The 27,602-nt window shown below is 48.9% G+C and overlaps 1 protein-coding gene across 4 annotated transcripts in view; it reads right to left on the reverse strand.

Annotated features, from left to right (window-relative positions):
• Positions 1 to 27,602, reverse strand: part of asap2a (ArfGAP with SH3 domain, ankyrin repeat and PH domain 2a) — a 48,964-nt gene that overhangs the window by 10,103 nt on the left and 11,259 nt on the right. For 2 of the 4 annotated variants that reach the window (XM_018731623.2, XM_029258523.1), the window contains exons 2-13: positions 20,330 to 20,402; positions 11,737 to 11,882; positions 10,699 to 10,773; positions 6,910 to 6,959; positions 4,545 to 4,674; positions 4,170 to 4,255; positions 3,973 to 4,048; positions 3,631 to 3,717; positions 3,327 to 3,335; positions 2,514 to 2,617; positions 2,269 to 2,338; positions 350 to 437 (exon numbers count right to left, since the gene is read on the reverse strand). In XM_018731623.2, the coding sequence (XP_018587139.2) occupies positions 350 to 437; positions 2,269 to 2,338; positions 2,514 to 2,617; positions 3,327 to 3,335; positions 3,631 to 3,717; positions 3,973 to 4,048; positions 4,170 to 4,255; positions 4,545 to 4,674; positions 6,910 to 6,959; positions 10,699 to 10,773; positions 11,737 to 11,882; positions 20,330 to 20,402 (994 nt within the window). The remainder of the gene's footprint in view (positions 1 to 349; positions 438 to 2,268; positions 2,339 to 2,513; positions 2,618 to 3,326; positions 3,336 to 3,630; positions 3,718 to 3,972; positions 4,049 to 4,169; positions 4,256 to 4,544; positions 4,675 to 6,909; positions 6,960 to 10,698; positions 10,774 to 11,736; positions 11,883 to 20,329; positions 20,403 to 27,602) is intronic. The other 2 variants (XM_018731632.2, XM_029258524.1) reach the window with 1 other exon arrangement.

Genomic DNA, 27,602 nt, shown 5'->3' on the forward strand with positions numbered 1-27,602 from the left:
ATGCATAACGCCCTTCCACTTCCTTGCACAAAGACCTAGAATGTCTTTACAGGCTAATGCCTCTTTCCTCTGCTCCTGCTGGGCCACCCCAACATCCATCATTCTGTGTAAAGTGCCTTCTGAATGCCTTCTCTTGATTTAATTTGCACCGAACCTTTATCCGATTTACAGGCGAGTCATTTCGAGAGACAGATCCAGCCCATTAGAGCGGAGATCCAATTGTGTGCAGCATTCTGTGCTTCCGGGGGGGAAAGAGAGTTAAACCCAGAGGCTCTGAGGAGTGCGAGGGTGGTGGTGCAGGTGGATGGGGGTGGATGAGGGGGGGGATGAGGGGGACGAGTGAACCCACGAGAAATGAGATCGAAGCTCTTCTTCTCCTCCGGATTGTGTTTCACCTGACAGGTGAGCAGGTTGAGCTTCGCCGGTGGCCTGTTCGCCTGTAGGACGAGAAACGTTCATTAGCAAGGATTTTGCCCCCCTTCCAAAAAAAAAAAAAAAAGAGAGAAAAAAGTAAACAGAGCACTCCTGTTGGTTCAGCGTTATGAAAAGCAGCAGTGTTAACTGACATTTTTAGGTAAAAGCAGCATTGAAGTATTTATAATCCCTGGGAAATTACTACTAAATTCTCCTTTCCATAAACACGGACTCTGTACACAGCTTGAGGTTCTGCTTTATTCTGCATGTCCCCCCTCCCCCTTCTTAAATATAAACTGAATGGGATTAAACAAGGTCAGTTATCTTCACGTTCCCACAAGGACATAAAAATTCGAGTCCATCTTTTCCGGTCTTACAAGAGACTCTTTACTTCATACTATGAACCCTGCAGGCATTTGCCCTCCATGAAGGATTAGCCAAAAATCAAGCCAGGAGGAGAAACTGGCCTCTTTCCTCTCACTCCCGCTCTGCCGGCAGGGAGAAAAACTGTGAATCTGCTTTAATGGGAGGAAATGAGCGTGTTTGGAGTGGAAATCAATAGCCTTGGGCGGGGGGCACGGGGGACGCAGCGGGGGCTGACGTCTGTAAACCAACTAGATGGAAAGTGTGGGACCAACGTAAGGCTTGTGTGGAAACGAGGGACCGCCACAGCTGCGAGGCTTGGTACATGTCAAAGCCTGGCACAGCTAAGCAAAGCCAGCTAAGGGGGGAAAAATAAAAATCAAACAGAAGAGGTAACCCACTGAACAGACAGCTTTACAAGGTTCAGCATGTTCGGGGGACTAATCTGTCCCTCCAGCACTGAGCCCCACACTAAGCAGCAGAAACCATTTACATTTATTCATTTGGCCGATGCTTTTCTCCAAAGTGACTTAGTGTTAAGCTACTTAACAGCGAATAACCCATTTATACAGCTGAGCAATTTTACTGGAGCCATTTAGGGTAAGGACCATGTTCCAGGGTACTGCAGCAAGACGACGGTGGGACTCAAACTTCCTGCCCACCAGTGAAATGAATAGAGGGGTAGGGAGATATATTTTTCTGACATATCTTTAGCCGAAGAGTTTTTTTGATTTCCTTTCCTCAGTTGCCAGATGACTTAATTGTTGTATAATTGATTAGTAACTGTTTTTTCCCCCCCTCTTCCTTTCAATCATTGTTAACCACATGCCATGTCATTTGAAACACTGAACTGTTAAATGTCTGTTCATTTCTGTGCTAGATGATAGTGGCGGTTGCGACAATATCGTAAGCACCGTTTCGGCATATTTAAACCTATCCCCGTAACTTCCTTTAACCTGATGTAAGGTAAACAAAATTTAAAAAAGATGGATTGTGAAAAGCTCTTTTCAGAAATGTGCCCTGGACACTGACAAGAAGCAGAATATAGCCTTAGTTGGAGCTTGGGGTACAGATCAGTATTATAACAATGTTACATAAATAAGGACGTGCCAGAAACAAGCTGAGCAACAGTCAGTCTAACCAAGTGTGTACGTTTAAAAGTGTGCTTCAACGTCCAAAAGCGCTTCACCCCCTTGCGATGATCACCTATGGCATCCACCGCACTGCTACACTTCAGGAAGGCCACCTCAAGGCTGGTGACTCAGCGGTACAATATCCACGTGATGCTTTTGTAAGAAGGCACTTTGGAACCAGTCCACTATACAAAACATCTCTACCAAAAGGGGGGGGGAGAGGGGGGAAAAAAAAAAAAAAAAAAAAAAAAAATTCACTAAACTGACTGCACACATGAGCACATTCAGTACAGGTCTGTAGAAGTAGGCCTCCATGGTTCACTTTCCCGAGGAGAAAAGCAGCGGACAGGTGCCTCACCGTGCCATGCGATATGTTCAGGTAGCCGTTCTTCACTGAGCACTTCCTCTTCTGCCACACCTTCCTCAGACTGGGTGGAGGGGAAAGAGAATGGGAGCAGTTCATACTGCTTTTCCACAAATCAGCAGCACATGACAGTAACCCGGAGTCTCTCATTATGAACTCAACCCATATGGTGCGAATAATAAACACATGATGCAAAATTCATTGTGCACTGCACCTTTAGCACTGTGGGATCCACTTACCCATCACTCTTCTTGTACAGGTTCCCAGAGCGCTCTGTCCCATGTTCCTTGTTGCCCTGTGGCTGGTGCAAGCTGTAGGTGGCACTCTGCCTCACCTGGGAATCCTTCAGCAACAGGGTCAAATGTACCTCAGTAAATACACAGCAAGGGCAACCTAGAACCTCCAATGGCTTTGGCATCAGAACTACACTGTTGGTCAAAAACAATAAAGGTTTAAAAAAGCCAGATGGTCTTATGTGCTTTTTTGAGACAAGAAAAACATTTCCCCAACCCATTTTTTTTTTGCCCATAATGCTTAATCTTGAAAAATTCTGAAATAATTAGGAAGAAAAATAAAACACAGGTGGAATCATTTAAGATGCCATTATTTTTTGAATAAGCACCCCACCACTCGAGTGCTACGGCCTGGGAGGGTGGTGGCCAACTCATACAACACTGATGCCACTGTCACTTAATGGATCAGAAGGGAAAAGAAAACACTGCTGCTCTAAAACCCTGTCACCAGCTGAAGGCAGGCAGATGAATGGATGCTTTCAGCACATTGGAGGTTTGGTTTGACAGGCTGCCTACGGACACTCGGCCCCTACTCTCACTAGAGAATTAGGAGTCAAGAGGAAACACACAGCCCTCAGCCAAACATACAACACCAATCAAGCAGAGTGACCATAGAAACCCCTTCGGAGAATTATAGCTCAGTTCAGATTTGATGCGATGCTACGACTCATCCTCGAAGTGGATTGATCGAGGGCACGTTTCGTTAAATGACGGGGACACGTGGAGACAAGTACGGGATGAGTTCAAGAATGCACTTACTCTCCTAGACTTCGTTGGCAAAGTTTGGAAGCAGAAAAGAAGAAAGAAGAGCATTCTTCAGACAGGGCTCGAAGGAGGACACATTGCACATTGTACGTTCATTCTGACCTCATCTGCATGCACCACAAACGTTTGCAGTTAGTCAAGTGTCGGTGCGTAAAACCCATCGTGCAAAACCGTATCTCCCCAACCAAAGTTGGAATGACTGCATCCAGAAGAGGGACACCAGCCACAAATTCCAACAAAGAAAATGACAAGGTTTGGCACCTTCTCTGGTTCATCTTCAGCACGAAGCAGTACTTACCTCTTTCTGCTCTACCTGCAAAGCTGACTTCAACATGTCACGTAATTGTGTGAGCTGTTTCCGCTCTTCATCCTGGGCCTGCTTGATCTGTGGGTGGGTGGGTGGATGAAGAAACCCAGAACCGAGTCATGATTTAACCTCCTTACAAAGCTTCAGTGTAGATGACACTGGTACCATCCAGACCTCTTAAGGCTGGACATATATTGATTCATATGATTATGATGTGGTTAAATGAAGGGATCTATGAGACAGACCTCAAAGACTACCGAAATATATACAGATATGATGTGGCTGACAGCAAAAGTTTCAGCAGGGAGTAGAGCTCCTTTGATGGGGACTGACCGTGTGCAAGTCTGTAGACAGTTTTTCTATGGACGGCTTCAGGTTGTCTACTGCTTTCAGGCCATCCTGAAAAAAGCTGGGGGGAAAAAAAAAAAAAAAAAAGTGAGAGCTTGAAGGAAAACTCCTTACTGCACCAGAAGATACTGGTTAAAGAGTCAAGGACATCATCTCATCACATGGTCAATTCTGACGCCTACTTGCACTGCGCATGAAAATATTTGATGAGATTTTGGAGCAAGTCAACCCCCTTCTTGATTTTGATCTCGTTCACTTTGAGAAGATACTGCAAAAATGAAGACAAAAAATACTATAAGGAGAAACCCCAGAAGATGAACACACCACAACTCATCACATACTAGCATGTCATAATGAAGAGAGTCTTAGTAGGACGCTAAATGGTGAGTCATGACCAGACACTCATCTAAAACACATTTAACCCAGTTCACCCAGATTTAATCCCAGGGTTTTAGAATTAAAAAGTCTAAATGCGAAAGATACTAAATCGTGTGCATCAAGCTGCTTTTTGAAGACAGCCACCTAGTGTCAGGGAAGAGCAATCTCTAATTACTGACCTCGCACATCTGGAGCTGGAAGAAGCGTCGCTCCTTCTCCATCTCCTCGGCGATCTCCGCCCCACTAATCTCAGTGCGGATCATCCCGTGCTGCCTGGCGTGCTCTTTCTTCTCCTTCTCGATCTTCGTGCTGCGGGGAGAGGAGGGTAAGAGTTCCAAGGGGTCAGAGGGCATTTTTGCAACTAGCTCCTGCAGACAGACAAAGATCACACCAGGACATCCAACAGTTCCATGCAATGGGGCATTCGTTCCCAAACACTGCAGCAGCATATAACATCGAGGGGGGATGCAGAACCTCCACTTTAGGAAGGAGGCCAACAACTATGTCTTCTGCCCAGGCTAAGCAACCAGCCACAGAACTACACAATGTCATGCGTTGGTCAAGGTCGACCCGACCCGGTTTGAGGCCATTCATTAAAAGCATGGGTTCTTTCCTACAGGCCCCGGCACACCTGCAGCCTGAGACATCGCACAGTTTTCAACCAGACAGCACTCGGGGGGATGCATCCAGGCCATTCGTGTGAACCAAAGAGGGGCTGTGGGCTCCAGCACAAGGGGAGTGTTCTCATGAGGAGATGGCATGGCCTTCCCAGGTGCACTGCTGTGCCCAGTGAATTTCCAGACCTTCGCGCTGCTATTTTCAGCCTTACGCCTCATAGTCCCACACCACTTGTGTTGGCAAGAATAATGATTGGGGGGGGGAAAAAAAAAAAAAAAAAAAAAAAAACTGGTTCATACAACCACTTTAAGAAAATCCCCCCCCCCAAACTGCAGCATTCATTTGCACAAGGGCTGGGGGAAAAAAGGCAGGGGGGGTCTGTATAAGCAGACCATTTGCATTCTGAATTTCAGCCCAAAAGCATTAACTGGCCTAAAGAGGAGAGCCTCGATCTGACTAGCCTGGAGCCGATGGCGATAAGGAGGGGCAGAAATTAAGCGGAAGTCAAACTGTAACGGTGGCAACAGAACTCTTGCAGACCAGTTAAACACAGTCGGAGCCAAAGCTGCATTTGCAGGACAGCATTTTGTCTGTCTCTGGCCGGAAACACAAAAGAACTCCATTGCGAATGGGACTCTGACCAATGACAAAAAAGGGTAGTTGGGGGGGGGGGGGGGGGGGGGGGCAGGTGGTTCTGAGGATAGGAGGCAGCCATGAAGCACCCTTGAATCTGCATTATTATTCTGGAAAGATTCAGTTGCATTTGTCTTTTTGAGAAGAAAATATATTACCCTTTCAGTAAAGAATGTCCTTTGCAGCTTGCAAAAATACATTCAAAAAAAAAAAAAAAAAAAAAAATCAAATTTCATACATGATCACATGCAAAAAAAGGTCACTGGAGACCTATGGAATGCTGCAGTAAAATTAGCAGACTTATCAACTTTTGTACAGTAGATTTTTTTCCTGCAGTTCTGGCTGCAGGAAGCAGGGCTCGATGAATCTGAACCTTTGAACCAACCAGTGATCCTAACTGAGGGCTCTTTGATGCAAACCCTTTGAGAACGAGTGCCGTCTTGCGAGCGGCGAGTCACGAGGTTCAGAACCGATCTCATCGTAGGTACGGATGGCCGGCGCGCTCCGAATGGAACTCGCGCGTTACGGCGGATAAACAAACAAACAAGTCGGCCGTTTCCCCTGCGTCCACCATGCCCTCCTTTCATGCTCCAGTTATTATAATTAACACTCATATGTAGAATTAAGCCTGCATGGAAGGACCAGAAGAACTGCCAAAATAAAAAAAGAAAAAAAAAAAAGTCCAAAATAAAAGGAAAGAAGCCAAAAAAAAATTCAACGGTTAGTGGCAGAAGTTCCTCCCACTGGCAAGTAGCATAATAGTCAAGGACTTGAACTCTAAAGGTTGTTGGTTCGAGTCCCACTCCATGTTACTGCTGTAGTGTTCTTGAGCAGGATACTTACCCTGAATTGCTCCTATAAAATAACCTGCTGTATAAATTGGTCCAATACTATATTGAATTAGTCACATTGGACAAGCGCTTCTGCTAAGAAATTAATCAAAAATACTAGTAACACCAGCAAAAACATTACATTTGGCCAGGTAAAGCTGCACATTTACAAAATTACATTAATGTGGTTAAAGCACACTACAGTGACAAAGTACACACACACACACACACACAAATCACTTTGCATTAAGTGTGTTCCTCTGTAACCATGGAAGCTGATGTGTTATGAGTTTCAGCATCCCTAGGTTGTTGGGTTCAAATTGAGGGCCTATCTGGATTTATTCTATTCCATAACAAAGAATAAGGTCACATGTACTTTTCACAGAAGCCGAGTATCCACAGGCAACATGGTAAAATTACCAGCACGTGAGCGAAGGGAATGAAGCAACTCAATGTCACTTACACTTTTGTCTCGTAGTCTTTCCACGCTTTGTCGAAAGGCTTTTTCAAATCCTGTCAAAATCAAAAAGAGCAAAATTCAGTATCGGTACAATTTCGCACGACACACTGCAGACAGAGACCAGGTTATGGGGATTGTTCATTCATAACGGCACTCAAAACGAAAGCATTTTCGGTTGTTTGTCTTGTTATTGAACCTTTTAGAAATTGCAGCATTGCATGCCGTGCTCCCCGGCTAGAAAAACAGGTGTTGCCGGAGTTAGACTGCTCGAGTCAATCAAGGGAGCACACCGTGTTTACTGTGGTATTCACAGCTTCGGGAAAACAGCCAATTCCTCACAATCAAAATGTTTCCCAGTTGCTGCTCTATTGAGTCACTAAGCGGTTACTGTACGAAACAGGAGCGCAGGATGGCTGCGTGACAAAAATGAAAATGTAGCTACTATTTCCCTACCCGAGCAATTAGTTTGACTACTATTTTTAAAAAAGTGTGTGAAAAATTAACACGTGAAATTGTCCTTCGATAATATGTTTAGATAAGTAGAAAAATGTGAGCTACGTAAATGTCTTTGGATACACGCCAACTTGCGCTTTAACCGTGATTGGTGCTCCGCTGGAGACTCCGTCCAATCAGAAAAGGACATCCCGCTGCAGGAACCGCCCCCACCCCGGTGTTAAATTTCTCAACAAAGAGCGTAGGTAACAGGACAGGCGCCGTGGTGCAGCTGCTGATTCTGGTGATGGAAAGGAGAGCTGAGGGATTTACAGAGCGAGGTGGGGGAGGGCGGGAAATGGGGGACAACGGCTAAAATAAAAAACTAGACCGATCTGAGTGTGGAAAACGAGGGGCTAATTTACATACATTTCCCAGAATCCCCCATGTTCGGCAACGCTGGGACACAGCAGGTGGAGGCACTGAGAGCCTCCAGCATTCAGATGTTTCCTATCTCCATTCTGGGGTTTACCAGAGCTTGGTGGGCAGCTTAAGGATATACATAGTCGGTGCGTTCCAACAGGCACAGAAGATCTCCAAGCAATTCCACAGAACACCAGACAACCAATAAACTCAAATCGGTCCTCCACCGATTTCATGAGCACACGGATATATTCCCTCCATATATTTGCAGGCTGCAGTTATTACCTGTAACATATATGTAAGTTTGACGGCCAGATTTCACACTTGATTGGCTCTTTCCCATCTGCCAGCCTACCGCATGATCAAGTTTCACAGTGGTAGGGACTCGATACAGTCCAGACACACAGGTTCCGGACTGGGATTGGCGCAGTGTAATAGGACTCCGGCCTGCCCTGCGCGTATGCGGACACGGGAGCACCTGGTGGGACTCCTCATCCGGATATGACAGCGAGAGGCAGGAGAGCACGGGGTCTCGGAGCCCGATGTCAGCTCAAGTGGGTTACGCACACATTGGCTGCCTGAACAGAAAGGACACGACTTAGTGTCAACAAGGCGTCTAGACTCCAACCTGACCTCCCTGTCCTCGTGGAAGAGACGAAAAACAGCAGCTGAGCAAAGTTCTTCTGCTTGGGGTCTGAAGATCAGTGTATCCGTCTTCTGATTGGATGTCAACGGCCAGACTATGCAAATATCACGACTGGAGAGTTTTGACCAGCTGCAGTTTAATAAGTTTGGTGCAGAAAAGTCAGAGCTGTTGCCTTCAGAGGGTTTTGGAATGACACGTTAGGATGGGAGGTGTGCAGTGCGCAGTAATCTTGGACCCACCCTGAGTCAAACCCACACCGCAGGCGAAGGCTAAACCGATGATGGGCTCTGATGCTTGACAGCAGGTCGTTTGTCATTATGGGACCACACTTTGATGTCATTCATTTTTGATGGTAAAAAACCTATTCAAAGAGAGGTGAAGGGTCTCTAATGCAACCACTTTCAAACATGTATGTCTATGGGCAATTTTTTTTTCCCCTTTCAACGTAATGCAAAAAAAAAAAAAAAAAGCGTGTACTACATTTACTCGTCCAGGTGTTTTTTTCCTGTTGTTAAATACAAAGAGTTTGTCTGATACCCCATTTTTATGTCGATCCTGCACTACACACTTCCTGGCCTTTGTGTAATTTGAACAAAGTGCTGCCCCTCACCCCTCCTCATTCCCTCCATTTCAGCTGCATTACTGTTAAGTCTTTTACCGCAGTACTTAAATGATCTCTCACTGAAAGGAGTCAGCAATTACAAACTTTACTGTGTTTTTCTGGTTCTGTTTTACTCCCTGCTATTATACTTGTTTAATTCCTCGTGACCACGCAAGGGGCTACGTTAACGTTGGTTCTTTGTTATTATTCTAGAAAGTTCTGCAATCCAATTAGAAGAAAACTGCTCTGCTGAGTGGGGCTTTCAGCTTGCGATGCTAAACCTGCACATACTCCCTGCATCTCATTTGATTGTGAAGCACTCAGGCTGGTCTATATGGACCCCCACCTCCACACCCCCGTTCCCCACAAGACCCCACTCTGGGCTGCCAGTTTAGACAACGAGAAAGGAGACAATGAATGACTGTGGGGTCCAGCGGCTGGTCAGGGTAGAGAAGTGCACTGGTAGCGTTGGAAATGACTGCTGTCAGTGGGTCGTGATCACAGAAACATCACAGCCTTTATATTTTAAAGAATCCCTAGCATCCAGCATTGATACCTCCTGCAGAGCGACATGCTAATTAACACGGGGCCAGGATTCGCTTCTCTTCCCACACGTGGCGTAAGACAGACAGAGGGGAAGAGGAAGACGGCGGCCTCATTAGTACCGAATCGCATCATCTCCCTGGCTCAACTAATGAGGCGCACGGTCGCACAGGTCAGGGGTCGCGGCAGACGCTAACGAGTGGCGACTGCAGCGAGACGCTCCTGAAATGAGACAGCCAGCTGTCTCCGGTCCACCTGAGGACACGGACTCTGGAAAGGCAAAGAGACCGCTTCCGACAGCATCGTGTCGCTGGCTGTTCCTCAGCCTCACAGTTAAACGCGGGTAGCATTGGACTGAACCTTCTCCACAGCACCACCATCACGAACCTTTAGTAACAGACATCGCGCCACTTAACAGGGAACGTTGTCCAAAATCTGACTTGACAACGACTTGGCACTTCTACACCTGGGTAGTTTATATTGTACCAATTCAACGTAAAGTACCGTGATCAAGAGCTCTACAGCGAGGCCACGGATTGAACCCAGGTCCTTCTGATTGTAAGGTGACAACTCTAACCACTCTGCCACCAGCAGTCCTGCTGTTTTCAATATTGGTCAATATTGGTCATACAGTAAATTTTAATGAAATGTAGCACGGTACCCTATTTTTTCCCTCCACTTCCTTTGTAATGACATTGAGGTTGTTTGTCAAACCGACTCTAGATGCGTTTAGCACAAATACGCTTTACTTGGCCACACCCCTACCCGCACACTGGGGAAAATGTAGACGGAAGCACAAATGGGGCGTAGACCACAACACCCAGAATGGTGCTCCAACCATCTGCCCGGAGGGCGCGAACCCTGCCCTACAATCCTTCATCTGGCAGCTTGTAGCGTAGTGGGCAGAGCTGCTGCCTCTGGACTTGGAGGTTGTAGGTTTGAACTCCTCCTGCTGTAGTTCACCTGAATAAGGTTTTTACCCTAAATTGCTCCAGTAAAAATTACCCAGGTGTACAAATGTATCGCTGTAAGCAGCGCAATGCTGTAAATTACTCTTGAGAAAAATTTCTGCCAAATCAATAAATGTATTGGTTTAAAAAAAAAAAAAAAAAAAACAGAAAAAAGCCCCTCTGCTGTTCATACTCACCCCTTTGACACCTTTCAGGTCCCCTTTTAGTAGACTGTCCAGTGGGAAGGTGATGATGTTGTTCATGTTCTGGAACTGGACAACGATGGCAAGTGGGGTTAAAACCATTACACAGAGGCTGTTGTCATACGTCTGTCACCATAGCAACAACGGTGTCAAAGATTTGACATTGTTGTTGACCGTATGTGCAAGGGGATATTTCTGCAGCACTGCAGCCTTGTAAAAGCGCGCACACACACACCCTTGAAACCACACAAACCCTTTGCTTTGCACGCACTTAGGAAAAAGGTGAGCTGTGACGATTACCCATCTTTTTAAAACTAACCACATGCCAATAAAAGATGTGCAGTGGGGTGTCAGAGGTCTGGCAACAGCATCAGAAGGTTAGGCTTAACAACAACAGTTAAACTTACATTACATTTATTAATTTAGCTCACGCTTTTCTCCAAAGGGACTTATAATGTTAAGCTACTTACAATTATTTACACATTTATACAGCAGAGTAATTTTTACTGAAGCAATTTAGGGCAAGTACCTTGCTCAAGGGTACTACAGCTGGAGGTGGGATTTGAACCTGCGACCTTTTGGATCCACGTCCAACATCTCTCAACACTATGCTACGAGGTGCCCTCCCATTTATTACATTTTGACTATAAAGTCAGCACAGTAAATCCATTCGCTTACTGTAACTTCAGCGAAACGGGTAGAAAAACTGCCCTTCAGCATTTCTATAGGTTCAAAAATTCACTGGATCAAAAAAGCCATTTGATGTTTTACAAACCCGCTCGAGGAATCTAACCCATTCTGGTCTGTTCCGCTGAGTGCCAGATTAAAGGTAAACTTGACTTAGCAGATTGTGGTCCCGTGGGTCCACTTTAAAGGCTTCTGCAGGAAAAATAATGTCCTTGGGGGGGCTTAGGCTCCAGGGTAAACAGACACAGCAGAATGAATCCCACCCTGTTCTCCTGGGATCGTGGCATGGCTCATACTTCTCATCCCACCCCACCCCACAGCCCACACACAGTTCAAGAGGCTTACCAAGTTTTTGAAGAGGGCAGTGAGCTCCTTGGTGAACACCGAGAACTTGAGAAATGCCGATCCCAGATCAGGGTCATCCCGGTAGACGCAGTTCTCCCCAAACTTCTCCAGGGCCTGCGTGTACTGCTCCTCATTCTCCACGTGAGCTGCGGGACGACCCAACGACGACGGTTAAAGACCTCGCAGCACAAGGAAGCGCGTCCCGCCGGAGATGCTGCCATTTCACAGCGAACCACACACGGCTCCTACGCACCGGTTCTGCCTCGTCCGGCAGCTGTACCGATCCCAGCCTATAATGCAGAGCTGGGCCATAACGTAGATATGTGTCATTCTTATGAAAGTGTATGCACTTACCAAAAATAATTTTTGCAGTATCACCTGAAGTTTGAGAGGGGGGGGGGGGGGGGGGGGGGAATCCAATTTGGATTTCTTTCCACTGAACTCGGGTGCCGCGAGCGACGAACTTAGATACAGATCCCATCAGGATATTTCTGCCATGGACAAATGACAGAAGAGAAGATGGGCACAAAATACACCAGCAGTGCATTGCTGGAAACTTCTCTGGAATTCCCAGAATCCAGTTACGAATCCAAAGCTTCCAGAAAGGGCTTTTTTAAATAAAATTTAAATGCTTTGCGTCTTTTTTTTTTTTTTTTAATGTATATTTTACCATCATACTTTTCTTTTGCATGTTTCAATTAGTAAAAGGACATTAACATACCTTCAGTTTTAGCAGATAATCCATTACAATAATTTAATTTTTTTTTTTTTTGATGAAAATTCATTTCGGGGGGGGGGAGGGGTAGTGATACAACATTTCGGATTTCATTTCTGAATTCAGAAAATCACCCATTTTTACACTGTGACACGTTAAGGAGTTTAAATTTGTCGTCGGTGAAACCCTTTGCTAACACCAAGCGCACGTGTGCGTTTAGGTTGCGGATGTGCTGGGGGTTACGAGTCGGTCTCCCTCCCCCTCCTCCTCTCTCTTCCAAAGCCAAACTCCTGCCGTTTGACCGATAAGCGCAAACCCGCATTCGTCCCTCCTCCGGCCCTTCTGCGGGTGCCTCATCGGTGTGGCCGGGTGACTCGGACACAGAACGGCGTGGGATCACACCCCTCCGGAATATCAGGGTCCTGCTCCCGCCATGGTTCATGCGCGGCATCCCTCTTGGGACCCTAAAGAGTCCGGTCAGAGTGCTCCGGGTTCGGTCCCTGCTCCTATCTCCTATACATATAGGCAAGGAACAAGCGATGGAAAGCATGCAACAGGCTGTCCGGTATATTGCATACCCAGGACAGCAGGTGGCGCAGCAGTTAGAGCTGTAACTTTGCGGTTAAAGGACCTGGGTTCTGATATTGATCACAGTACTTAACCTGAGTTTGTACAAGAATTACCCAGCGGTATAAACGAGTAAAATTAGCGTAAGCAGCTTAGCTCGTACCCTCGTGTTTTAAGCAGCTTTGGACAAAGGAGTCAGATAAATAAGAGTGAATATACACTCACCTGTTTTCCCCACTGGCATTCATTCTTATTACTTTTTTTTTTTTTTCTTTTTTAAATACATCTTGTGGTTCCATACTATAACTAATAGTTTTAAATAAATAAACGGTATCTGGTTGAGCGTGAGGTTATGAGAATTAACCTCCAGGGAACCCCAAAAACCGAACGCCTGTCATAAACCGCCCCACTGCTATAAGATCATCAGTAACGGCAGCATCCTGCTTACTTCACCACGGTAAAAGCCCTTCGAAGCAAGCGCATCAACGATGACGCATCCACAAATCAGAACACGTAGCTAAGGGCAAATACCCGACGCAGATGACGACGACGACGACAACCAGGAGCTGGGGTGGGGTTTGGGAAGCCGCAGGGTTACCCGGACAAAATCCCCCAGGAGCTGCTGGGATATGATGGAACGTAAGAGGTTTACAGTAGCGGAGACAGACGCCGATGTGCATGTGGCCCACACCGAAACGCGGTCAGTACCAGGTTCTGCTCATCGGTCACGACAGGTAGAGCTGAAGCTCGAAGGACCGAGGGGGTCATTAAAATTGAGCGTTGGCAGGTTCTCATCGCACGCGAGACGGGAAGCTCTCGGCTGCCGCAGCAGACCACGCGCTTTCCTTCGGAAAAAACGATTACGTTTATTTCCATAAGTAAATATTATGAAAATAATAAACGTCAGCATTTTAGGTTAACAAAAAAATAGACGCTTATATTGTCACTGTTCACACGCAGAAAGATTGGGTGAACCCTCGGTCCACTGAATCGCTTCCGACAAATCCGAGATGTCGGGCCACGCCGAAGCCACGCCGATCGGCCCCAATTCCCACCCGGGCTCATCTGCATTCTGCACGGCTTCCTCCCGGGAAAGGAGCGCGGTGCCGGCAGCGCGCAGTCATTAAGGATCCATGTTAAACGGTTCGTTAGGAGGCTGGGACCGGAGGCCCGGGGGGGTGTGAGCAGAGGGAAGAGAGCTCGTCGTGCGATGCAAGCCCTTCCTCAGCAGGAGGTACCAGCATCATAAACGGTGACATCTGCACCCGCGGGGGACGAATTATTACGCCGCCCCAAGCCGTCGGCGCGCAGAGGATCCCGCAACGGTGACGCGGCGAAACGGCAGGCTGTACGGTAACAGTGACTACAGAACCAGTAGATTGGAACGACGTCCCAGCTAAGTCCCGAAACGCCAATAAAAAAAAAAACCTTACTGTACCAACACACAACCGATTGCCGCTTCCATCTAACCGTACAACTACACGATGAGAATGCGTGTCGGGATATAGAGCAAGCAACAAATAAACTCACTGTAGTCACATCGTGCAGCGATGATCTTCCAACACGAAATATAATACACAATGTGCATTATATTACTATTATTACTGTTGACTTACATTGACTCATTTAGCAGATCATGGTTTTTAACCCAACAACAGATGACAAAAGCATATTTACATTTATTCATCCAGCTGACACTTTTCTCCAAAGCGACTTACAATTATTTACCCATTTATACAGTTGGGTAATTTCACTGGAGCAATTCAGGGTAAGTACCTCGCTCAAGGGTACTACAGCTGGAGATGAGGCTCGAACCTGTGACCTTTGGGTCCAAAGGCAGTCGCCCAAACCACTATGCTACCAGCTGTCCACTCTTTACATTTATATATTTCACCTGCAGATGGAGAGATATAAATCATAAACCCAAGGTGACTGAGTCACTATCAATAAAAGGCTAAAACAATAATAAGATTAAGATACAAAAATAAGGTTAACAGCATCATGCTAGGCCATTTTTACGCGAAGGCTTCTTAAAAATCCTCTGCGTCGAGACAATTCTAAGAAAATATTTTAGCAAGCTTTTTAACCATTTTCGGGAACTTCAAGCTACGTTAAAACGGAATGCTAAAAAATGACTAAAAATAAAATAAAAAGTACTCTCCGCTTTCCACGATTTGTTCCACAAACACGTACAACGCTTAACGTTCCCTCTCGAACAGACACGAGCGCTAAACAACGTGCCGGCGAGTCGAACGAAGGCGGTCCGACACCGCAACCGTTTCGCCGCGCTTTACTGCCACCTATCAGCTCGGAGGACAACTGCGGGTCGCGTTCGCTCCGAGTTGGAAAATTAAGCAAACGGCAAAGAAAAAAAAAATTAAGTATACACCGGAAACGCTGGCATTTTTGAAAATTCATAACTCGACTGTTCTTAACACAGGGAGTCAGCGGATAAAAATATACAAGCGGCTAACTGGAAAAACGTGACATTCGCTGCATATTTAGGGCCAGCTGGTAGCGAAGTGGTTCTAACCCAAAGAATGCAGGTTTAAATCCCACCTCCAGCTGTACTAACCCTGCGCGCTAAAATTACATCGGTGTATAAACGGGTAAAAAATAAGTAGCTTAACACTAAGTTGCTTTGGAGAAAAGGGTCGGATAAGCGAATAAATATCAACGTCAAATTAGGAGAAATGGCGCCTGCTGACGGACGATTCTCACGTTCGCCCGCGTTTGTTCGCAGTTGTTCGCGTTCCCCACTGCGGGCTCACAGCCGTCGCCATGCCGGTTAAGGCCAAGGTTCGAGTTATTTCACGCCCGCCGCCCAGCTGAGTGACCGCAGCAGTCACGCGGCTTCGAATCCGGCCCCATCGTTCCGAGCCACGGGGCGTTCGACCGCTCCGTTTGGACACGGCACAAAGCGGCGCCGTGTCCGCTGTCCCGGGCCGGACGCCAAGGGGATTTTACTTCTGTTTTCGACCGCAAACGTTGTCCTCCGTCGCCCGCGGAGCGAAGCTCTTTACGGTAAATGTCACGGAGAGTCCCCCTCACCGGCGGGTTGGGCCAGGAACCCTGGGGAGCCGCTGGAGGAAAATGACATCAATTCAATTTGGTGACTTTACTACAAGGGAGATACAAAGATCTCCCTCTCCCTCTCCCTCTCACACACAATGGCTCTGATTCCCGTCTGCAGAGTCGTGTCGGGTTCTACCGCATTCGCTCTTCTGCAGCCATCCCCGCGGAATGGACAGGCGGGTCGCCGTGCTCCACGGAACACAGGTGGTCTTCGGCCGCACGCGCACTAGCGCGTGTTGGCACGCGTCCCCACGAGCTGCGGCAGCTCAGAAGACCATGCGGTCAGTAATCCTGAAGGCAAACCGAGAACCTTAGGGTTCGAAGCACAGTGTTGGGGAAACGGGGTTGGGAGGAGCCTCCCCCCCACACACCGGTTCACAGTTCACATGTGGACATCATTAAGGGGGTGCGTCGGCTTATTGGCGTAAAGGAAGGGTCCTCTGCAGATTGCGTTCATTAGCGAAGGGGACAAGAAATGGAGGAATGCGGTGTTTGGCCGGGCCCTTTGTGTGATGGAGAGGGTGGGGTTTGACACACACACACACACACACACACACACACACACACACAGATTCCTGAGACAAGAGGAGAAATCCTCAGCCAGCGTACAACACACTCTCAGAAGCTTTGAGATGGGAACAGAACCTGACATTTCACTTCCTGACCCTAAACGGGAATGCGGACCGACAGCTCGAGACACACGACTGTCCCAAGGGCGCCGGGATGCGGTTCAACCAGCGTGCGCGTCCTCCCCCCAGCCTCCCAGCGCACGAGGGAGCGGCTCGGAGCATGGGGCCACCCACCCACCCAGAGTATCCGCTCTGTCTGACGGACAGAAGTGCTGGTCATTTCAGAATATCCAGCAACACAGTAACGCCCCCTTGGGGGGGGGGGGGGGGGGGGGTCTCACCTTTGCCCCCCACAGCCCCCGAGTGAAACAAACCCATCTCCGCTTCGCCAGCATTACGACAGCCATAGAGCTTGCAAGCACGAAGCAGAGGACCCCAGCTCCCACCTCATGTTCACACTGAGGTTCCCCGCCCTTAACACCGTTCGTACCGCGGTCCAACGGCAGGCCCCCTCCTGGGTGCCGAACCGCAAGTCCCAACGCTTCATCGCGGCGAATCCGGGAGGCGAGCGGATCCCAAAGCGACCTCCAAGTAACGGCTGCCACGGCAACGGAGGCTGTCGCGCAGGCGCTGCCGGGACAGAGGCCCACTGCCGCACCGGGGGTCGCGAACACAAGTGGCTTGATTCACGGCGCGTGACACCGGGGTCCTCGACCGAGGGGTCTTTCCACTTTATGCAGCCCATCTGCGTTCGGAGGGCACGCGGGAGACCGAGGGCAGCCGAGATGGAAGCGCGCCCCCCCCCCCGCCAGCCCCCACATGTGCCGAGCAGTTTATGTCCCTGTGGCTGGAGATCGGTTTCCATGGAAGAGAGACAAAAAAAAAAAGGGAAAGACTAATAAATGGGCCGTCTCTGCGGCCCGGCTCGGCATATTGTCTTGGGATAAGAGCTACAATAAGGACCGCGGCGAAAACAAACATGGTTAAAAAAAGAAGCGTGCCTTTTTTTTTTTTTCTTCTTTTTTCAAAAAAAGGACAAAAATACGAAGGAGGGTGACCGCTCGCCGCCTTCGTGCATCGAGAATAGAAGCAACCCTGAAATAACTGCGTTTTCTCCCAGAAACAATGAGACCGAGGTTGTCGCCCGAAGTATGAAGGGACAGTGACCATGTTGCGATGGGCGTGACGACACGCACGCACACCCATCCGCACGCGCAGATTTACGGCGTCGTGCTAAAAATAGGCTGCCTTTCTCGGCGCGGCTCCGAGACGGGAGAAGGAGCCGCGCGGGCCGAGATCTTCCCGGACGTCGGCCGTCATCTCGGAAACCGGGATGCAAAACGTGTCGCTTTCCCTCCTTTTTCGACCGAAGGATCACCGAGGAGCTCCGCCAAACCCTCCACCGCGACATTTCGGAAAGGGTCGGGAAAGGAGGTCAGCCCGTCCGCTCCGCTTCCTGTTTTCCACTCTAGTTCACGTTGGAAAAGGCAGGAAGCTGGCAGAGAACGAGCGAGGCGCCGGCAACCCGGCTGACATCATAACTTCACGGAGCAGCTGTCCACCAGTCCATCCAGAAATACGTAGAGGCGTCCGAACCTTCGACGCCGGGTCTCCGCTGCACGTATCCATATGCAACGTATTGCCAACCAGCAAAAGGTCACACCTTCCCCAAGGCCACAGGAAAGCTGGTGACGCTTGGTTAGAGCTGCTGCCTTTGGACCAAAAGGTTGCAAGTTCAAATCCCACCTCTAGCTGTAGTACCCTTGAGCAAGGTACTTCACCCTGAATTACTCCAGTAAAGTTACCCAGCTGTATAAATGGATAAAAGAATTGTAGGTATCAACATCCTAAGCTGCTTTGGAGTAAAGTGTCAGATAAATTAATAAATATAAATGTAGGCAAGAGGCTTAATAGCTACAACTATAACTTTGACGTTTCCTCGTCTACGGGCTTCAAAAGTCATTATATTACATTTATTCTTCTGCCTGAAGCTTCTCGAGCAGCTTACAAAGTAACAGCACCAACAAATTACCCAGGGGGGAAATTTTTACTCAGTTTAGGCTAACTAACGTCATCACAGGTACTACAGTCGGAGGTGGGTTGAGGTTCGAACCTCCGAGTCCGAAGGCAGGAGCTCTAACCACTACGCCGCCCGCTGCTCCTACGCCGACTTTAGCACAAATTCATCGTACGCTCAAAAGGCGACTCTCAGAACCGATCTCATCGGTGGTGAACGTTAATAGGGTTCCATCCTCTGCAGGTTCAGGTGTTGCCAGCAGGTGGCCTGTTAGTTAAGGTGGAAGTGGTGCCCAATATGAAAGTGTCTCAAGTCACTTTAAATAAAAAGCATCCAACAGATGTCGGCGCTAAACGAGCTGGAAATCGGCGTCTTGCCGGAGAGGTGAGCGGCGAGAGGCGAGACGAGCGCCGTTTCCGAGGCGGCCGTAGAAGCAGGGACCCCTCGGACCTTCACGTGCCCCATCGATCAGCTGGCATTCCAGATGGTTCCTCACTTGTACCGTCGTCGCACGCCAGTCAGACAGCTGTCGACCCTGAATAACACTCCCACTGTTGCTGTTACTGACTCCCTTTTCCCTCCCTCCCACACACACACACACACACACACACACACACACACACACACAGAATAATGCTGAAGGGAGGGGGACGAAAAATGTAACGTGACTAGTTAAACGTGTGTTTAACCGCAGAATACATTTAAATTTTTTTATTTTGAGGACATTTTTGGACAAAGAGACAGACAACTCCAAGTAAACAAAAGTATGTTTTGCTAAGACTGACAAAAGCAGACACAGTTCTCAGAGTTACTCTGTATGTTTAATACCACTGTTTCTTGTATATAATTTATGGGGGGCAGTTTTTTTTTTTTTTTTTTTTTAAAAAAAAAGGTAAAATAGAGAAAGTTTACGGCGCACATAGGAGATCAGGAGAGAAGTGGATCTGAAAGATGACTTGAGAAGCTTCTTCGATGTTGATAGGGATTCAGCAGTTCCGAGTGACAGAGGAAGATCATTCCACCAACAAACGGAGAAGGTGACAGAATTAAGGAGAACGGGGCCAACAGCTCATTCACAGCGCACTCAAGCAGGAGGAACAACGAACCAAGGAATTGGTAAAGTCACCCGGAATTGAACTGACCCAAAGGGCTTTGCGAAGGATGGTAAAACAGGGTACACTCGTCTTCTCGTAAGACCAGTTGGGTAAACACACATCCACTGAGCCATTGCTCACGTACAGGTAGCGTGCGGTTCACTGTACAGGTGAGCTGAGGGCGGTCTCGGGCGCAGCATCGCTCCCACCCAAAGTAGGCCGATCCTCTACCTTACTTCCTGCCTTTCCACTTCCTGTGCCGCCACCACCACCCCTCCAAAAAAGAAAAAAAAAAGAAAGAAAAAGCACCTCTAAGGGCCATTTATGGAGGAGACTCGTACCGAAAGGTGGCTTCACCAACAGCCTTGCTGGAGACCCAATTGGAAAAACTGGAATTGTACCCCCCCCAACACACACACACCCACCCTTCCTGTAATAACCCCATCAGTTTGGCAGCAAATCATGCTTACGCTTAAGCGGTATTCAAATGAAGCGGAGGGAACCTCGGTCAGCCAGTCGACACGTCAGACGTCCGAATGGATCGGTCATCACTCACCCAAGCCGGAGGCGTAGATGGCCTTCACGGACTTCTTCATCTTATAGAGCACGCTGCGGTCCACGTCCAGGGCCTGGAGAGGGCAGAGGACAGAGCTCATCAGCACGAAGACATGTGGCTTCTCCCGAGAGAACGCACACCACGCACAGTTACGCTCATCGGTCCGCATTCTTGCCGAAACATCACACGGAGAGAACGAGGGGTATAGACGTGACGGGGAAGAACGTACTGAAGGTCCTCTATACCCCACATGGCATCATGGTAAACCGCAGCGCAGGTGCAACTGCAGGTCCCAACAAACACGGTTAATGATTTGCACATCTGTCGACAGCTGGATTCCGTACCGAAACCGTACGGCCGCCGCTCTCGGGACGCAAGAGAGCCTCGCTGTGGCTTAAACCCGGAACCTTCTGCCGACAGTCCAGCTGCGCGCCCATGCTGCCAGCTGCAGGCTCGCCCAGGGAGGCCCGGCGGCGCTGCGCAGAGCGCCGTCTCCTTCGCTCTGTAGGCGATTCATTATTCAGGATGGTGCTAAAAATAGGTTGCATCCCAAACAGTAAAGGGGGGAGGGGGGGATGAAGCAGACTCAAAAAAGCCTCGGTGAGAGGGAGGGAGGGAGCGGAGGGAGCCTCATGCTACAACACTAACCCTAAACACAGAGGGCAGCGTACACAGTGTGTGCTTAGTCCTTATCTCAAAAAACACACACACACACACACACACACACACACACACACACACACACGGATTGCTTCCTCCTGCTCGGACTGACCGCGCTTCGCCAAGAACCCAAAGTGGACTCGGCGTCTCGTTCCAATCCAAGGGATGTTTAGGGAGGCGGCTGTGAAATTCCGCGTGGTGACGATGCGTTACAGATGACCTCCCCGACGCCAATCCTTCGCAAACCTCTTTTTCGGCCATCGTGGTTCCGATCCGACCTTTGTTTCTGTGCCGTTGCGTTACGCTGAAACGACGGCATCGTTCACGTCCGGCGACCCGGCAGGCCCCCGATCACCCGTCTCCCACAGGGAAGAGCTCACAATGAGAAGATAACTACCGGATTGGTACCCTAAGCAAACTTACACCAGTTTACCCATTTACATTTATTTCATACGATCTCCACGTTTGAGTGGGTTACCGCCAGGTGCTCTGGTTTCCTCCCATAGTCTAAAGACACATTCTGAGTGAACTGGGTAGTAAACTGCCCTGTGTGTGTGTGGATTAGTGAATATAATATACCTTGCGACAGGCTGCCTTTCCCATCCAGGGTGTACTCTGCTTCATAGCCAATGTTTCCAGGATAGACTCTGGACCTCTGTGACGCCGTAGTTATTGATAATGGACGGACGACTGCAAGTGTGGTGGCGATAGAGTTTGGAGCATCAAGGTGACAGTAAAACCAACTAGTCTCTCTCTCCTCTAGTAGTACCGTGGGGGGGGGGGGGGGGGGCAGAAGAATCAGGTACGAGGTGACTGGGATAAATCGAGGACAACAGGAACCCTAACTAGAAGGGGGGTCAAAAGTGTTGAAAGAAAGAAAGAAAAAGACCATAAACAGAGGCCACAAGCAGAGCAAATTTTTACTTTATTACTCTACTCATTTAACTGATACTTTTTCTCCAAAGCGACTTACAACGTTAATCTACCTACAATTATTTACCCATTTAAACAGCTGGGTAATTTTACTGCAGCAATTTAGGGTAAGTGCCTCACTCAGGGGTACTACAGCTGGAGCTGGGATTCGAACCTGTGACCTTCGGGTCCTAAGACAGCAGCTCAAACTTCTACACTAGCAGCTCAAATTTAACACAAAGTCATCAGATCACCAGGGCTGGAGCAGCAGCGGGCAGATGGAGGCAGGGCGCACACACACGTCACCCCTCCCGTTCCTCTCCAAAGCCAAACATGGGGTCATCATTGTGATGTTCCGACAGAAGGGTATGTTTGTTTTTCTTTATTTTAGACAATGGGGCATGGGGGGGGGGGGGGATAGAAGGGCTTGGACCCAGCATGGCCCAGAGGACTGTTTTTTACTTTGTTTCTCTGCTCATTCATGCACATCCCAATAATAAACATCACACCTCATACCTGCAGGATGGATAAGTAAACCGGGCGCTTAAAGGGTGAAACACTAAGAATATCATTGCAGCGTTACAATATTGCATTTTGTTAAATTCAGAGCAATAAAAATAAGTTCAAGTACAGCACTGCTCTGTTTCCCTCTGCATAAATAATAAATAAATCTCAACGCCCTTTCAGTCAATGCTGGGGGGGGAGGGGCACATAACAGGAAACTGCAATACTGTTCAGACACACATCGCCGTCCACTTGCTCATCCAGCTAATGCAACACACACACACACACACACACACACATTTTCTGAACCGCTTGCAATATAATGTAATATGATGTAATGAAACAATGTAATGCAACGAAGGGCAGGGCGTCGGCACGGCCCGAACGCTCCCCGTGATTGGCTGGCCGTCCTGCCAATCAAGTAACGAGGCGCTCGGTCAGGGGAGAACATTGTGATCGGAGCCGTTTCACCAATAACGGCGGACTTTGTCCGGATCAGTTAACACGATCGGGTTTAATAAGTCACTGGTGTCAACAAATAAAAATTCGCACATAATAGCCTCTGCTTAAAATAAATTTTATATTTCAGCAGATTTCTAAGCAGCTCTGAAGACTGATATTAAACTATACAGACAATAAATCAAAAGGTGATATTACAAGTTTATTGTACTATTTTCCACAATAACTGGATTACAGGACAGCGCACCGGTAAAGAATCCAAACACCAAAAGCCACAGCAAATGGCAGATTGGGGGGGGAGACAGCGATTAAAAAAAGCTAAATAAAATTTAAGAATAAAGGAAAGGGTAGAATCATGCAGAGATTTTGTCCACACAGACACTGGATTTTTTTTTTCTTGGGTATTGATGGAGCAACGAGGGGGATGGAGGTCCAGTGAAGGAGGGGGCAGCACTCAGCGCCCCACATTAGGCACCATCTGGCGCTCCGCAATCTGGATGTAAGTGCAGGCCGGCCGGCCGGCAAGGGCGTCGCCACGGCGACCACGTCACAACATCGCCTCCGGGACACGGAGAGCGAAGGAGGCCTTAAAGCCCAGGGTCCGTGGACAGAGAACGGTGCGCTGGGAAAACGGCGGCGCAGCTCGGGGAAAGAAAGCCCAACGGAAGCCCAACCGTATCCACGAGCGAGATGACGACTTCATCCGATTAGAAAACAAAGGGAAGACGGGATCATTTCTACATGTCTTTATTTACGGCGCAACACCGACGCAGGGGTCAAAAAAAAAAAAAAAAAAAAAATCTGACTTCTCCAAAGCCTCACTGGAGGGTCATTTTTACTGTATCAATTCAGGGTAAGTACCTTGCTCGAAAGGTACTACAGCAGTAGTGGGGATTCTAACCCAGAACCTTCCACTGCAAGGCGACACCTTTAACCGCTACGCCACCTGCTGCCCCTCGTGAACTGGTGCAGGCTACAGAAGTTGGGCAGGCAGGAGCTGTGAACCTTTCGAGAGCAAACACACACACACACACACTGGAAACAGCACCTATCCTTTTCACTGACCAAATATTTACACGGTCAAGCCATTAATGAACAGCCAGACGTTGGGGGAAAAAGAAGAATGACCGCAGTGATGTCGTTTCCCCATCGAGGGGGAAGTCAACTTCCCAGACCTACAAACTTCCTGCCTGGTGCTACTGCTTATCTTCTGATCCCTCCCCCCCGCCCCTGGACACCATGGAAACACCGTGTTTACCGCTGACAGGGGCAGGTCTAACACTGGACGACCTTGACCTTCACCATCCCAAACTCTGAACATCCAGACTGCGTCGGGGGCGAGGGGCTCAGGGGTTTTTCGACAGCGGCGTAAACGTATCGTTCGCTGCCGAGAACGCGTTTTGATGTCGCGCACAGGTGCGTGTGCAGCGGAGGCTCACAGCGCGCCGCCATTCAGCCAGCGCTGCGACTCCCACGACTCGTTCGGTCTCCGCGGCACCCCAACGCTCCCGTCGCCGTGGACGACCGCAACATCCTGCCCAGCGGGGCGACCCCCAGAGGGAAAGAGGGCTTTATTTGTTCGGCGCCATGCGGAGGAGCTCCTTCTGGATGACCGCACACGGTCGCGCCGGTGCTGACCCCCGACCCCAAGCCCATTGTTCTCCCCAAAGGATAACGCGAAGGAGAAATGTTGGGGGCGGGAGGGTGGTTCAGCCTCTTGGCTCCACCTCTGCAGAGCTCCCCTCTCCCGCCGTGAGAAAACAAAATCTTCGCAAATGTGAGAGATCTCGTCCCGCTGCGCTTGAAGAGCACCGGATCTCCCATGATTCCCCAACACCCCGCCGCTGCCATACAGGCCGCAGAAGACTGCGTTTGTGTGTGGGGGAGATGGGGGAGAGGAGGGAACGACGCCGATTACAGTGCGGATCGTGAGCATCGGATGCCATGCCTGATTAAAGAAAGTTTTTTATATATACATATATATATATATTATATAATATATACATATTTTTTTTTTAATGGAGCAAAGGAGAACGGCGACGCGGTTTGGGTGGAATGTCTGCCATCCATCTCATTTTATTCAACGGTGCCATTATTATAGGATGTAAATCCCTGCGTGCCATCAAAGCAGGGTGACACCCGGGGTTCCCACACCGCACATGGCTGTAAATCCCTCTCCTGACACGCTGTAAAAGGCCCGACCCACGCGGTCAGAGCGACTCGGCAGCTGCCGCGCATCGCAGAGCCGGGAAAAGGACGCTTTTAAATGAGCGTTTGAGAGAGCGCGCGTGTGTGTGTGTGTCACGGCCGAGCTGTAAATCCCCATAAACAAAAACGGTCCATTAATTTTTAAAGCTCCGCTTAGAGCGAGTCGCCAGGGCGGAGTTACCAGCAGGGCCTCGGATCGAACCCCGGATGACAACGGCACGTTCGCTGCGACACGTGGGCTTTCGAGGAGTTTGCAGTGGATTTACACGAATGAGGCATCGCCGTCTCGCCCGACCGCCGCGCAGCGGGCACCGGAAATCGACGAGGCCGTCCCTGCGTTTGGCTGCCGTTTAAAGAGCTGAAAGGCGAACCGTTCCAAAGCGTTGAAGGAACGGGATTAAAACGCCCAGGCGATCATCTGTAGTTCGGGGTCACGTTTCGACCGCTCATCCCAAAAATAAGTTCAAGTACAGTGCCGCTCCATTTCCCGCCGCATAAATAACAAAGCTCAACGGCTTTTCGATCAACGCTGGGGGGGTTGGGGGACATAACAGGACACCTCAGTATTGTTGAGACACTACCATCACCGAACACACATCGCCGTCCACTTGCTCATCCAGCTAATGCAATATAATATGACATAATGTAATATGATGTAATGAAACAATGTAATGCAACGAAGGGCAGGGCGTCGGCACGGCCCGAACGCTCCCCGTGATTGGCTGGCCGTCCTGCCAATCAAGTAACGAGGCGCTCGGTCAGGGGAGAACATTGCGATCGGAGCCGTTTCACCAATAACGGTGGACTTTGTCCGGATCGGTTAACACGATCGGGTTTAATGAATCACTGCTGTCAAAAGCATTGACTTTAGTCAATTATGAAAATCCACAGACTCAAAGTACAAATTCACTGCATTTTGTGGTCACATTTTGAGCACTTTAGCCCAGCTCCATCGATTCACCGGCAGTCTCACCCTCCAGCTGCGCTGCGACCTGAGCCAGCAGGGGGCAGAGCGGTTAAAGATCATCATCAAGGGAGTGGGGGCGACAAAGGCTGCCGGTTCAAGATCGACAAGTTGAAGTTCGAGCCGCACTTGCAAAAACGCACACAAATCACACGCCCGTCCCACCGCCCAGCTGTGCCACAAATCACAGGGGTGGGACAGCGGCAGGAGCCGGGTTCGATTACCTGGAACGGAAGCCAAGCTCACTGAAATCCAACCAGGAGCCAGAGGACAGATGTTGAGTAATAGGTTGCCTTCAGTCCATCCGATTGTCTTTCACGGTCGCCCCTGACGGCCGTGGCAAACACCCGGCTGCCCCCAGAACACACACTAGCTGTCACCTGTAAAGAATCTTTACTCTGAAGGCACATACCACGATGAGATGGGAAGGGGGGGGGGGCACCTCCTGAGGGTTTAAATAAGAGATCATTTTGATGTGTTCAAACCCTTTGAAATGATGTCGACACAGTTACAATTTACAGTTTACATTTATTCATTAAGCTCCCACTTTCCTCCAAGGCGATCTACAATAAGTTACTTACAATGATCTACGCATTTATACATCTGGGTAATTTTTCTGCGTCAATTCAAGACGAGTACCTTGATCCCTTAAAAGTACTACAGCAGGAGGTGGAATGAGGTTCCAATCCCAAGTCAAAGGAAACTGCTCCAGCCACTACGCCACCTGCTGCCCCCATTCAGTTAAAGCCAACTCAGCAGAATACTGGGAAGAAGCCCTTTGCCCCGGGTCAAATTCATCAGTTTTTGGTTTAACCCCCCCAGAGCGGTCTGACAGTCGCACAGAGTGTATAAATGCAGGACATGCGTAGCACTGGGTGGGGGGGGGGGGGTTGGCAGGAAGGTGGTAAAATTCTTCCAAGTAGGGATGTAGGAAATCTGCAACTCATTTATACCATGACCAGCGTTCCATGTGCCCTTGCGGATGTGCCGGATCGCTCCACTTAGAGAATATAAAACGTGTATGTGCGCGCGATTCATTTTAATACCCACGGAGTTTCACAGATTACCTCCTTTAAATTTAAAAACACGAGTCAGCAAAACTGAAACCCCCCCCCCCCCCCCCAAAAAAAAAAACATGATTGGTAAGTAAATAAATATATACCAATTCTTTGAAGAAATTATGATAAAACCTGCCTCTTTCAGCAGAGTCTTCAACAACATGTTCCAACAGTGCCCATACGCCTACATATTTGTTCGTTAAATATTTGCAGGCCACACCATACGCAGCGTTAGGAAAAGGCTCAAAACGGGAAGTGACCGAAGTCCGGGCCACGATACCGCGGTACTGTTGACAAAACACAAGCGATGCCACCGTCAGCAGCAGCAGCGTGTGCCGCTCCACAGAAACGCTCCAGGTGTGCGGGGTATGGTGTGGATGGGAGCCACGGGCACTCCTTAAACCCCCATCCACATGGGTGGCACTTTCCCACGATTCCACGCAGCCGCACCTGGGCGTTCCCCCACCGGACACACACACACACACACACACACACACACACACACACA

This window comes from Scleropages formosus, chromosome 15 (genome assembly GCF_900964775.1).
Source record: "Scleropages formosus chromosome 15, fSclFor1.1, whole genome shotgun sequence".
In the NCBI taxonomy this organism is placed as follows: Eukaryota; Metazoa; Chordata; class Actinopteri; order Osteoglossiformes; family Osteoglossidae; genus Scleropages; species Scleropages formosus.